General features: G+C 40.5%; 1 protein-coding gene across 3 annotated transcripts in view; it reads left to right on the plus strand.

Moving 5' to 3' along the window:
* Window positions 1-14,192, plus strand: part of KIF26B (kinesin family member 26B) — a 345,725-nt gene that overhangs the window by 258,634 nt on the left and 72,899 nt on the right. For all 3 annotated transcript variants that reach the window (XM_083176235.1, XM_083176236.1, XM_083176237.1), the window contains one exon: window positions 13,684-13,890. In XM_083176235.1, the coding sequence (XP_083032361.1) occupies window positions 13,684-13,890 (207 nt within the window). The remainder of the gene's footprint in view (window positions 1-13,683; window positions 13,891-14,192) is intronic.

Consider the following 14,192-nt stretch of genomic DNA (forward strand, 5'->3'; position numbering starts at 1 on the left):
ATAGAGAAAAATAGAACCAGTGGCTAGTGACATGAGCCACTGATCCCGCAGCATGGTGAGCCCGCATGGGGCTTTTTTGCGCTCGGCCCCCTGTCAGAGCACCTTCAATCGTGATTTCGATGTCGGGATACTGACCATCGGGATCCTGATTGCTAGACCGCCATATCACACCCGGGTCATCCAAACCAAGTCCTGTGGAAAGTCTATGGAGAGCCGAGTCGCTAGCATTTGGAAATTATGATGTCTCCAAACATTGACAGAGGGAAGACCTGACATTAACCCCTGTACAGTTTTCGGTGTGGGATATTAAGCTCTTGTGAAATGGCTTAAATCATGTTCAGTTACCTGGGTCATCATGGGTTTTGGAAAAGGAATATACAGATTTGCCAGACAGCTCTACACAGCCTTTGGAAAATATTGGTGAAAACTATATTGTGCGCTGGTCAACATTTATTTGATTTTAATGTTATTGATGATAATAATAGGAACAAAAACAGGTCCAAATTAAATGATTTTAGCTGGTGAAATATATTATAAAAATAAAATAAAAAATTCAATAATTATTAACAAAAACAGGGGTCTGCACTCTTATCTATCTATCTCTCATATATATATCTATATCTATATATATATATATATATATATATATATATATATATATATATATATAAAAGGAGGGTGTACTGTATGTATGTACTGTATGTGTGTATGCTGTATGTAGCTCTGGAATGCTTGGTACTACACAAAGTGGGTCAGGGTAGCACTAGCAACATATGTCAAAGTAGCATAACATAGAGGGGGTAGAGGACATTGGCCCTTATTCTGAATCGAGCGGTACGGCCCGCGTGCGGCCGTACCGCCGATGTTTTCAGTCTGCACATGCGCAGAGGTCAATCTGCGCATGTGCAGCCCAATTCGCCGCAGACGTAGTTCGTCCGCCGCAAAGGGGGCGTATAGGGGCGTGAGGGGCTTCATACCCTCATTTCCCTATGAATACGCCCAGCGTTTCATGGGCGTTCCCATGCAAACGCGGGGCGTATGCATGCTAATGAGGGTATGACGCCAGTGATGGGGGCGGAAAGCTGACGTCGCCGGATGTCAGCTCTCAGCCCCCATACAAGCTATCACACGGACGATTGTCCGTGTGGTCTCAGCTTGCGGGACCTGGTGGGGCGTGCGGCCCTGCCTTCGATGGTCGCCGACCATCGAATGCAGGGGGCAGCTCCCACCATGGTGGAGGCGTACGCCCCACCATTTTCTTGCGGATCGCCAGCCGTCCGTGTACGGACGGCCGTGGCGATCCGTATAGTAGGCGGGGATTGGTTGGTGCGGCCGGAGCCCCGTATGCGGCTCTGGCCGCACCGATCAGAATAAGGGCCATAGTTTGGGTCCAGATTGGGTTCCCAGCCACTAACACCCACAATTCCAACACAGCAGGTCCCTGGGGCCCAAAAAGAGGTCCGGAGACTAAAAAGTGGATCAGGGATGCAACAATGGCAGTAAGAAGCTGATTGGCTGGTACTTTATCACCAACCACTTGATCACTCGCTTAATACATTTGGCCCTATATAACTTACATGTAAGCATGTTTAGTTATTTGCTGGTTGCTCAGCGATTTGTTTAATGTGTGGGTGACAGGTCTGCTTCAAGAAAGCCAAGTACTCACCCTCAGTTACTTCTTTATAAATGCATGTCTTTGTCATGTTTTATATCATCTGTATCTAATAAGAGACTTCTGTTTTAAAATGTTACAAAGAATTTTAGATTCAACATATGGATGCAGCTGTACTGCTGCCTGAAGATGACTGTACATTTGCACTTTTGTAGTATCTGTTTGTGCGGCACATCTCCATTCATGCGTGACTTAACCAATGCCAGGAATTTACAGCCCCAAAGCATCCGCTTGAAATACTTTTTTTTTACAAAGAACATTATAAAGATCAAACAATTAATGGCTCAAACTGTTTAACAAAGTTACACTGCTTTATAAAACATGACAGCAGCAACTCAACAATGCTCTAATTAGCCATGTCAGAAGTATATCATTCCTTAAAGGCACAGTTTAATTTACAATCCTCACACAAATCCCTTCCATAAAGCCTCTGTGTAACATACTGCAATATTGTGAAACGCCTTACGGTGCTGCAAGATACAGTACAGCAATGTCAATCTCAGTGGACAGTGATCAGCAATGAAGAAAATGAAAAACTTTTTAGTATATGTGTCAACTATGGAGTACTGTAAATGTGTTTCACAAGTATTACAAAAAAAGTATACATATGTACAATATATTTGTGTAGAATATTTTTATCTAAAGCTATACATCATCTCCTGGATGGAATACATGTGGATGACCGGTGGTCAGGATGCCCTCTTGGACTTATGTACAGCCCCTTCTCCACTGGAGTTTATACCACACAACTTCTTGTGCTTGTATGTAGGAGCAGTTGCAAGGAGGAATGTTTCCAGTAATAGATATTAATTGTTGGCCTAATATATGGTGTAATACACTCCCTTCAGTACATTACATGGGTATAAGTCATTAAAGAGTTCAGTGACCATATAAAAGCATAAGACTTTACACCAAGTATCTTTATTGCCTACTCTCCCGGAATCTACAAGAGACTCATAAAATTCAGGCAGTTGTCCCTGACTCCCTGAAGAGCAGCGAACCCTCCTGAATTACGTTTTGGAGGTCCTAAATATTGCCTCATATGCAGAAATCTTATGAAGTTTCTGATATCTATAGTAACTTAGCAGTAGCGTATTTATAATGGGTGTAATGTTCACACGGGCCCCTGAGTCCAGGGGGCCCCACATTGCGCCCATTTTTTTATACTCCTTCTCTCTTACATCACCGTTGTAACATAGAGTAGTTGCATCATATGTAAATTGTCCCATAGTACAGTTAGCGATGACATCAGAACGCATTCTTTTTACTAATGTTATACACAGGAGTTTATGCCACCAAATCAGTAATATAAATGAAATAATATCAGCTGTATACCTCTCTTGCTTTCACACTGTAATCTGCTTGTGGCATCTCAGCTGGCCACTTCTCTGGTGTTCAGAGTTATCATACAACTGCCGTAGCTCACAGTATGGGTTTACTACAGAAAAAACATTCTGCATTAGGAATGCGTCATAATACTGGTATTACGCACAACCTTGTCAAACCTTAAAAAGCGCTGCTTTACTATCAAAACTCCAAACATGTCTCGATGACTTGATGAAAAGCACTTGGATGGATCTTACCTCCTAGACAGCAAACAGCAATTTACCATACATAATATTTGCAGAAGTGAATTTACACATTTACAGTATGTAGGTCTGACTTGAGCTTTTGCGTACTTTAAAACACATCTATTCATATATAACCAGAGGGCTGGTCTTTTTGTTTTGGATGGTTATTAACTATATCTACAGTATATATCATCTGTCTATGTATCTAGCGATCCTTGTAAGCGATTTTTGACTACATAATCGCTTAGAAGGTTAGTAAAAATCGCTGACAAGGTTTGACAAATTGCCCCATGGAAGACAGCGCAGCGTGGCCCCGCTTACATGAATATCGCTTAGTAAAAGAGAGATGCCAGGCAAGGAAATTTTGACTAGATCATTGGCTGTCTATTCAAAATCGCTGGTGTTCACTGCAGAGGGCGATATTCACTTGGCGATCTGCAAGTAAATACCAACGCAGTATGTTAATTCTAGTACAGGTTGAGTATCCCTTATCCAAAATGCTCGGGACCAGGAGAATTTTGGATAACGGATTATTCCGTATTTCGGAATATTTTAATATTTCAATGATGTATTTTGAAGTATCTTGCATTTATGCTGTATAAACACATAATATACACACAAATATATTTTATTACCACATAAAATACACACAAATATATTTTAATTGTTCAAAAAACAAGGTTTCAAAACGTGAAACAAAATGTGTGTACTATCTCAGCACTGAATTTGAATGCCAAGCAATCATTGTCTTGCACATATATAGTGCCAGTTACATATCATGTCCCCAGTGATGCTGTTACAAATGTCCCCAGTGAGTTTTTAGCAAAAAAAAATTTTTTTTTCACTTTCTGGAATGTCCGTATTTCGGAATAATTCGGATAACGGATATTCGGATACGGGATACTCGACCTGTATAGTCAAAATCGTCCACACACAAAATCGCTTAGTCAAAATCTCTGGAGCATCTTGTCAAAATCACTTAGTCAAAATAGCTTACTAGCAAAAATGGCTCTGTGTGTACACCCCTCCTCACTGCCTTGACCCACCCACACACACACACACCCTCTGTAACACTCTGTCCCACATCCCACTGTATTGCAAATGCCTCTGTATTGTCAGTCCTGCTCCTACCCAGTCTCAGTTGTTGTATCTCACTTTTCTACTCTCCGTAATTAGTGGCAAAGGTATTCCTCGTAGAATACTGTATGTCGTTCATTTTGGGTAACATTAATTTTTCCACATTTTTGGAGTAGTAGCCTCCTGCATCAATCACTTGTAAGGTTCCCAGCTATGCAAAACATTCTTTCCAAGTGAATTCATATAAAAAGAAAACAGACAGAATTTGTGCGCTGTTGTCTATGATAATGGGATAGTGCAGGTGGGAGGGTATCTTATTGTGACTTATTGATACTTTTAATATTGTGAAAATATTGATGATATATAGTAGATATGTTTAAATGCAGGGAAAGGATGATACTTCCCTTATACTGTATATCTTGTCTTTGCCTTTGTTAAATCTATATACAATAAGCCTAGAAGACTGTGCGGATTAATCTTCTTGTTCTCCACAATAAGCCTGTCAGATATTGGATGAAATCTAATAGTACGAGAGAATCAGAAAGTGAGAGATTTGGTGAGAAGTCTCCATTTTTTTTTTAAAGTGGCAATCATTTGCACTTCAGAATTAAACTGGTTTTGCAGTGTAAATGGTTGCCGCTTTTAAAAAAAACTGGAGATTTCTCACCAAATCTCTCACTTTCTGATTCTCTCATCCTATTACATTTCAGCCGTTGTCTCCGTAGAGGAAATGGTTATCCGGATAATCCAGCCTCCGGACTCTATTTGTAAACATCCAGTGTAGAACTTCCACAATTAAAATTAATGCCTGAAAGAAGGGAACAGTTGATTCCCGTAACGCATATTAGCAGACGCAGGAGTGTTCCTTTTAACTGGGATGCAGCTCACTCAGATGCAGCACAGTATTTTGTGGTCAGCTAAGCTTGAAATCATATGTCTGCCCTCAGACACGTTGTATACTGTAGTTAGATACCCCTGTGAAAAAAAATAGTAGTGCAGCTCACTTTCAAACATACACAGGAGGATCCTGTACTCAGTTGTGGATTGGCCATAGACCGCACAGGGAAGATTCCAAGTAGGCCAGTGCTTCAGCCAGTGACCTTTTCTTAGGATGTGTCGCTGCCCAATGTAGTCGCTCTGTCACCTACTTGTCTCCCACACAAATAACATTTAACAGTTCACAGAGCAGAGTACCCGACACTGCATATACTCATCTAAGGTGGGTGCCCATCTATATCCACTGTGGCATCTGTTAAAGGGACAGGAGTGGCTGCTATCTGGGGTTAAAACTATTTCTAAGTTATTTCTGGGCTCTACTGGTGGAGGGGTGGGGATATTATGGTACTAAGTTGGTTGTCTGCTTGATGGAGACTTTGTTCAGTCTCAATGGAGGGAGGTGGGGTATTATTTTAAATGTGACGGTTTTGTGGTTTACCACAGCAGTTTTAAGGTCTGGGAACCACTAGACTGTCAGGTACAGTATATTGCAACCTACTGCTTCCACACAGGTGCAGTGATCCCATTCCTTTTCTAGAAATGTTTCCAGGGACACTTTTAGCGCACCTGCCTGTACTGCAGATTGCTTGCTATAGCGCCTGGCCATCACAGACACACTCAGTGAAGATGCCTTCTTTTCAACACTCTATCCACCTGCAACACTCTCCAATGGGCAGTATTGCAGCACAGCTACAGTGCAGCAACCCTCTCAATGCACTCTCCAGTATAAAATGCTACCTTATATCACAAGAATGCCAAAACATTCAAGATTCAACATTTCTAGGAACATTACGTTTTGCAGAATTTGGCAGGATGAAAGACGTTCAACTCTGTAACCCCCAAATTCAATTCTGTTGGATTTCTCATAATCGGAACTGCTCGTCTGTAGTTTATATACAATACTATCATGAAGTTTGGCATCTTTTTTGGCCACTATAAATATTCATGAGTGCTAATGAATGAGGACAGCCCATGTACTGGCAGGAGCATGATCGCTACCAGCTGCCTTTTCTTAGTAGATTGGCTCAAATGATCACATGATCTCAGGAACTTTGCTCTGCTCATATCAACTTTTAATCTAAATAAATCATAAGCGATTTTTTAAATGAAAGCTGTACTAATAACTTTTCACTGCAATTAGGATTTTCCTCAGGCTATGCTATTAGTATTGTCACATTTTTCAAAGCTACATGACAGGTAGAATTTAATAGTTACAAGCAGAGGTGGGGTTTAGAGAATTAAGCCCAAATCGCCTTGTGTGAACACCGCATAGCGATGCACTGTCCCGCACGTCGCCATCGCCCACTCATCTTTAGTATATGACATCAAGATCTAGATCACAGTTCGCGTTTTCCAGGTCACTCGGCAGGTGCACAGGTGTATTCATTACTCGTTGACACATTTTAAAAGATCCACAGGTGGAATTAATTATTTCACTTGTGATTCTGTGAGACCTGCAAAACATTCACCGTGTTGGGTCCTGAGGACCGAGTTTGAGAACTTGTGATCTAGATAGATCTACAGTATGTGTATTTATATATTGATTGATCTCACTATTGTATGGCTTTGTGACCTAGAACAAAACGGAGGTATGTATTATCTCCATGTGACCTCAGGGAGGGCAGTAATAAAGGAAAAAATACAGACACTGCAGTGTTAGTTCTACTGAGCAATAGTAGACATCGATGCGAGTGAAGCTGCATGCAAACGCTAGTTCTGAAGTAAGTCAGTCTATGTTATAGTGCTATATATTCAGCAGGATGCTTGCATAGATATCATATGTTGACACAAATAATCTTCCTATCATTTCATATGTATAATCTGCGTAGTTACACAAGGCCCCATATACAGCGGCACCAGTTTCCAGTATGTCAACACAGAACTAAAACAGAAAAGCATGCATGTTACTTTTTGAGAGATTAGAGGGACACAGCCCAAAATCAACATTTTCAAACACGATCTATGAAGATAAATACCATACCTCTCCACTGGCCGGTTTTGGCAGGACTACATAGCACAGCATGGGTCATTCATAGTAGAGCAGCAGTGAACAGATGTGTTCCTGGCAGTGAAGGTGTGGTAGCAGGGAGGACGAGGAGCAGCTTAGCACATTTCAGCACAAACTGTCAGGGCTATAGTAATGCAGACACGTCCCCAGCTCAGATACAAGGAGGTATCCTAAATACATTAATTAGTGTTAGTATAACACTCCACTACAGCTCTGCTAAGATGTAAAGCATTATTTCTCCATACACACTGACATCCAGTGACATTCTCTACTCATATGTGTTCTTGCATTTAGAAACCCAACTTGAATTTACCCCTAAGCTGGAACACCAGCTGCATCCTTAGAACTGTGTAGTTATGGGATCTCATACAGGTCCAAAAGCTCCAAGCATTTCTGTGACACCACCCAGACATACTTTATATTAGGGTGAGGTGCAGCAGCCGACCCGCCAGCCCAAGACAAGGAAGAGAAAGGCTTATCATTAACGCATGCACTATATTAAAATGGACCTTAAGTAATTCTAAACATTCTAATTTTTTTTATAACAATTATGAAATAAACGGAAAGAAGTGAATGTATAAAGATCAGAAAAGTGCATAAAATCAACCCACACCATACAGGTCTGTGGACTGATCGTAGAGCATTATGTATCTTAATTATTGGCTGCAGTGTATCAATTTCTTCAGATACCAATAAATTCTATTTTTTTTTCTGGCCAGCCCAATAATTTTATCTAACAATTGATGCTGTTAGAGACTAAAGGTGCCTATACACTGGTGCGATTTGGCCTGTTTTCACCCAATTCCAACAGGATGAGAAATTGGTTAAAAAATGTCCAAATTGCATGTTGTATCCGATCCAACCCTGTGCATGGTCCCATGTGGGTCTGGGTCGAGGTCGGACGTGCTGCACATAAGATAAATCGAATGTGCAGATGACAGGTGCACATTGTGGGTGGTTTTTAGCACCTGCAATGTATAACATCCAATTTCCTTTGAACTTTCTGGGAGCTGCTGGTGGATTTTAAGAGAAATGTGGTCCAACTTGTGCCTCAGACATGTGGGACTAGTGTATGGGGCCTAAACAGTTTTTCTGGCTAGTCCAGGTCCTTTACATACCAATAAATCATGTATTCCCTCTCTGCTCACCCACTGTTCATCGTGATATGGCTGTTCCTTCTTAACAAGGTGATAACTAGCTTCCACTGGCGATACTCAGGGATAACCACTGGTGGCAGTAGCCTATTAATAAAAAAAAAAAAAAAGCCATTTTTTATTAGCTTTTTTACTCGTTTTTTGGAAATATAATATAAAAGCTACTGAAATTCAGAAGTGAAATATTAATATGGTAACTAGAATCAATACATTCTGATTGTAATTACCATATTAATAATAAATGACTTCCCAAATCTCTAAGCTGTTCTGTCCTAGTTATACCTCTGAAGGATGCAAGTAGATAGAAGTGATAACTTCTACCATGCTGCTTGTGATTTTAATGCCTGTGTCTGATTGGATAAATCCAGGTATTTTACTGGGAGAATAGACCACACTATACAACCTGTGGGTAATTTAATCTAACCCAATCAGCTTTATAATGCAAGACTCTAAGTACAATGCTTTCTTAGCTATTTAGATTTTTTCCTGATGGCACACACACACACACATACATACATGCACACACACATACATGCACACACACACAGTATGAAAGATATCTTTTTTTTTTTTTAAATCAGTATGGCCAAAAGTTGACAAATATATAAAAGCAGCGTATATTATTATTATTATATTTTTATTTATAAGGCTCCACAGGTGTTTTGCAGCGTCGTACAAAGTACCAGTACAGGGAGTCAAAACTTAAAATGACCGTAAGTAAGTGTAGTGTATAGGTAAAAAGAGTGCCACTTCTATTCAACACAGCTTAGATGTGAGTAGTGTGGACGTGATCAACGTACTGCTAGGGGCTAGTGGCCAAAGATGGAGATGAGTATACAGGCGAAGATGGTTGCTGAGTGTTTGAGGATGGGAGAGCTGTGAGTGAAATGTGAAGAGACAACAGGAGTGAAGAGGGTCCTGCTCCTAGGAGCTTATAATCTAGTTTGATATCTAATGTATGGTATATTGGCACAGTATCTTTGAAAAAATGGTACATAGGCACCATGCTACAAATTAGTAGGAGATAGAAATAAATATCTGCTGCTTTAATTTGCAGTTTCAACTGGTAGCAGTTTCCCCGCAATGCTGAATTATTGCAGGCACTGAACCATGGCAGTTGTCAAGATCCAGAATTTTAGAATGGGTCTATCTGAGCAATTTCCAATAACAATATGTGATTGCATCTTATAGCGAGCGTCCTCCGAGTGTATATACTTTCCTTTCTCCACTCCTGCAATAACCTGTTTGTTTCCCTTCACAGCTCTCAGATAATGACTTACTCTCTGCAAACTAATTTCTTTGCTTTTCATCGTGCTCACACTGAATGATTACTGTGCGATAAATTCATTTAGCTGCTTCCAAGAATATATCATCACTGTGAGCAAATGATTATCTTTTCTCCGGCATGCCTCTGGGGTTGCCAGTCAGCACTTGTATAATCTGCAGACCTAATTCACCAGGCAGCGAACAGGTCTAGGATCCATTGTCGTGTTCTAGTGGTATGCTGCTTGGCTTCCCACTGACAATACATTGTTAGGGCTTTTCAAAACACCTCTATTTATTTTATTAACAGTTTCTTATATAGCGCACACATATTCCGCAGCGCTTTACAGAGTATAGTTGAACATTCACATCAGTCCCTGCTGCAGTGGAGCTTACAATCTATGTTCCCTACCACATGTACACGCACACACAGACATTCTAGGGTTAATTGTGTTGGGAGCCAATTAACCTACCAGTATAATTTTGGATTGTTGGAGGAAACCAGAGTACCCAGATAAAGCGTCAATGCATGTGCATGGTACTAACATTACATAATTCCAACCTATTGCTAACATAAGTAAACAGGTATAATAATTCAAATAAAGGGCACATCCATTTTCTAAAATAATACCCCTTTCACACCAGAAAGCACTTGCAAGACGGATCGCAAGCCGGGTACAAAATCCGGGATGTGAGCCAGCTTGCAAGAGCCTTCACACTAGCTGGGCATAATCGGGAGGCGAGGCCGGGGTGGTGCAGGGAGATGTTCCCGTGGGCGCGACTATCCGGCACCGCCCCACATCTGCAATGTTGGGTGCGTGCACCCGGCGAACAGTCTGACCACCATGACAGCACGCACCCGGCGTATGCACATGCTCAAAAATGCTGCTGCGCCCACCATCGGCCCCCATGCAAACAAACTGGTCCATGCGAACCGACCAGAATACGGGCCATATTCTGGAGTGCTTTATAAAGAATAGTTTATCCCTGCCCCAGTGGAGCTTACAATCTATATTCCCTACCGCATGTACCCGCAGACAGTCATTCTAGGGTTAATTTTGGGTTGTGTGAGAAAACTGGAGTACCAGGAGAAAAGCCACATCTTACTATCCACATCACTAGCCCAAACATGTTATTCACCTCTGCCATTTGTCTTCATACTCCCCTTGTTCCTTATTCTCCATTGATAGCTTTATGCCATTTGTTACATGCCTGGTCCCATTGCTCCAAGTAGAAGTGCTCTCCATATCTTCTTCCCATTGGTGTACATTTTGAACGTTATGCATCTCTCCTTTGTGTAAAATAAGTATATGAAAATGAGACCACTAAAGTCAGTAAGACCACGTAGTCCTAGACACCAAGGGAAATCTTGAAGGAATTTGGAGGAAGTGATGCTGTAGGAATTTATCCAAAATAACGTACAATGGGAGGGAAAACCAATCATATCATATTATAAAGACTTGTGTGTGATTGAATGAGGATTGCTTGAGCAATGTGAGTAGTTGGGTAATATTCTGTAGATTAGGTAGTTCTGGTATTTACAGAAGATTTGAAAGTAAACTCTGAGGCATCCTCCTAAAACAAATGAATTTAGAAGTACTGCTCAGCAAATCTCCCAGGAATACATTATTATTTATATATATCCAGCATATACTATTGTACTACACAAGTCAAAATTTTTAGCAAGCAAGCAAAAAAAAAAAAAAGAACCAATTACAATCACAATGGTGATAGAAGCTAAATCTATACAAAAACAAGAAGGAAATAAGATTCAGAACAACCTCAGTCCCAGGTGGTTTGCACGGTACTGTACCAGCAGCATGGCAAGCTGTAAGAAGGTAGTGTCAGTCGATAATTTGCAAGGCGATAGAATAGGTTATTACAGCAGATGAAATACTGCTTAGTTTTCATCCCACCTCTGTAGGGAGCAAGCAAGGTTTTCCTGTTCTAATATATTGTGTTAAGCTGCCCATACACGCTGCTTTGTGGGCGTGCTGTACTAGCACAGATCACATTGCATTGCATTGCATGTTCATCCGTTGTGCATGCAATTTGATGCAATTTGATGAAACCTAAGTACAAAAAGTATGTGCAAGCACATACTTTTTGTACTTAGGTTTCATCAAATTGCATCAAATTGCATGCACAACGGATGAACATGCAATGCAATGCAATGTGATCTGTGCTAGTACAGCACGCCCACAAAGCAGCGTGTATGGGCAGCTTTAGTGTGTGAACCTCTGCACTAATTGAATCTGCCCCATGGTATCTTTCAGCAAAATGTGATTGAAGATTATTCTGCCCTCTCTTTTCAATAATTGTTTTGGCAAAACCCTTTAGTTAAGGCCAGCCAGGAAATAGTACAATTGTAAAGTATTTTCCCCACTTGAAACTGTCTCCAGTCACTTCAAATATGTTTTGGTTTCCAATTCTTCAACGGTAACAGTTTCTATACAAAGTCATGCCAATGCCTGTATTCAGCAGGCAAATGTTTTGTTTGGGAACTGGGGAAGAAAATGAAATCAGCTACACATATATTGATAGAAAGGAAACTTGCAACTTTAGTTGATATAGGAAAACTGCTACACTTGTAATAGATGCAGCTGAGAGAACAGACGTTAGGCAGTATAATTGCCAGACAGCGTATGTTTAGCCCAGATAAAATACTTATTAGCAAAAAGTTGGTGTTCTGGGTGTATTATGGGAGTGTCATGGGCATGATTGGCTTCATCCAAGTTTTCTGTATGAGGTGTGCTTCACAGTGTGGCTGCAATCTTTCCCAGCACCACAGCAACAGTGAATATATCATAAGAATATTTTACATGGAAGACGCTGTGCCAGGTAGCTGCTGCTCTAGGAACTGATGTTGCTTCCAGATTGTGCATCGATGGTGGAGAGATTGGATCCACCAGTGCACTTGAGCATTGTTAAGAGAAGAAAATGGGCATTGCAGGGTTTCCTCAGGGTATTCCATTGGAAGTACACAAGAGGAATGCCTGAACTGGCATTTGCATATAATCGAAATTTAGAATCTGTGAGTAATGGCAGCTGTGCATAATCTGTTTCACCTCTAAATTGCCCCCATTATTCCTGGCAGTAACGATGAGCAATAAATTACTGATTTTCTGTCATCTACAAATTTAAATTCAAAATGTTATGGTATTTTGTCATATGTATTTTAAAATCTCCTTTGGTGCCTTAGGGTCAGGTACAATATTGGATCACAAAATTAATTGAATAAATCTTAGTCACATGACTGGAACATGGGGCTGCTTAATTCAGAAACACAGTTAGAATATCCCAGCATAGATTTGGTGACCACTGTTAAACATCTCCATGTGAGTTGTTTATTATGGGTTAATGATGTTGTTATAGCACAAAGACTTCTAATTCAAGCCAGTGGGATATTGTGCATAGCACTATGGAAATCAGTACACTTTGTCTTCATTTTCCTTACCTCTCATTACTAGGTACAGCCTAGAGAAACAGCATTTTTGTATGTATTCTGTTAAAAAGTGTCACGATGCATGTATTTTAACCATCATTATGGAGTATACAGAAAATCAATGTCTATTGATATTTCTGCAGGACTACATCAACCTTGGTTATTTTTGCATGGTAACCTTAGAAATAGAAAATACTTATTCTATAGACAGGATTTATAATGATGTCACAGATGACATCACGACCTTGAGAGCTCAACAAGAGTATAACAGAAAAACAAGATACACTGATGACAGTGTGAGAGGATATACTACTGCACTGCCAAATTGCTTGCAGGAATATATTCTTCTGCCATTTTAAGCAAATCCATTATTGCAGTGGTATATAGGCCAGTCATGTAATAGTTTGTATACACATTGAAATGCATATTCAAATTATTTATTGGTTAATATATTTTAGATAATATAATTAAAAGATCATTTTTATCTTGATCCACAGGTGAAGGTCATGGTGCGCATTTGTTCCACACTTGTGGGAGAGTCAACCGATTCCAGTTCTTTCCTGAAAGCTGATCCAAGGAAGAAACAGATTACGCTGTATGATCCATTATCCTGCGGGGGGCAGAATGCATTCCAAAAGAGAGGGTCCCAGATACCACCAAAGATGTTTGCCTTTGATGCAGTTTTTCCTCAGGACGCCTCACAGGTAACTGGATGGTATACAGGATTCTGTATTATGTGGAATTTTACTACAGCTTGAGTATTCCTTATCCAAATGTCCGGAAACCATACATTCCATAATGCACTTTGTTTTTTCTTGCTAAAACCTACAGGGCATATCTGTAACTGGCACTACTGGGGGCATATTATGTAACTGGCACTAAATATGTGCAAGAAAATGATTGCTTGGCATTCAAATTAAGGGCATTATTCTGGTCGATGCGGTCCATTCCGAATTCTTTCGGAGGGCGCATTTTAGCCGTCTGCGCATGCGTAGGCAGCGCTGTG

This window comes from Crinia signifera, chromosome 3 (assembly GCF_055691185.1).
Source record: "Crinia signifera chromosome 3, ASM5569118v1, whole genome shotgun sequence".
Classification (NCBI taxonomy): Eukaryota; Metazoa; Chordata; class Amphibia; order Anura; family Myobatrachidae; genus Crinia; species Crinia signifera.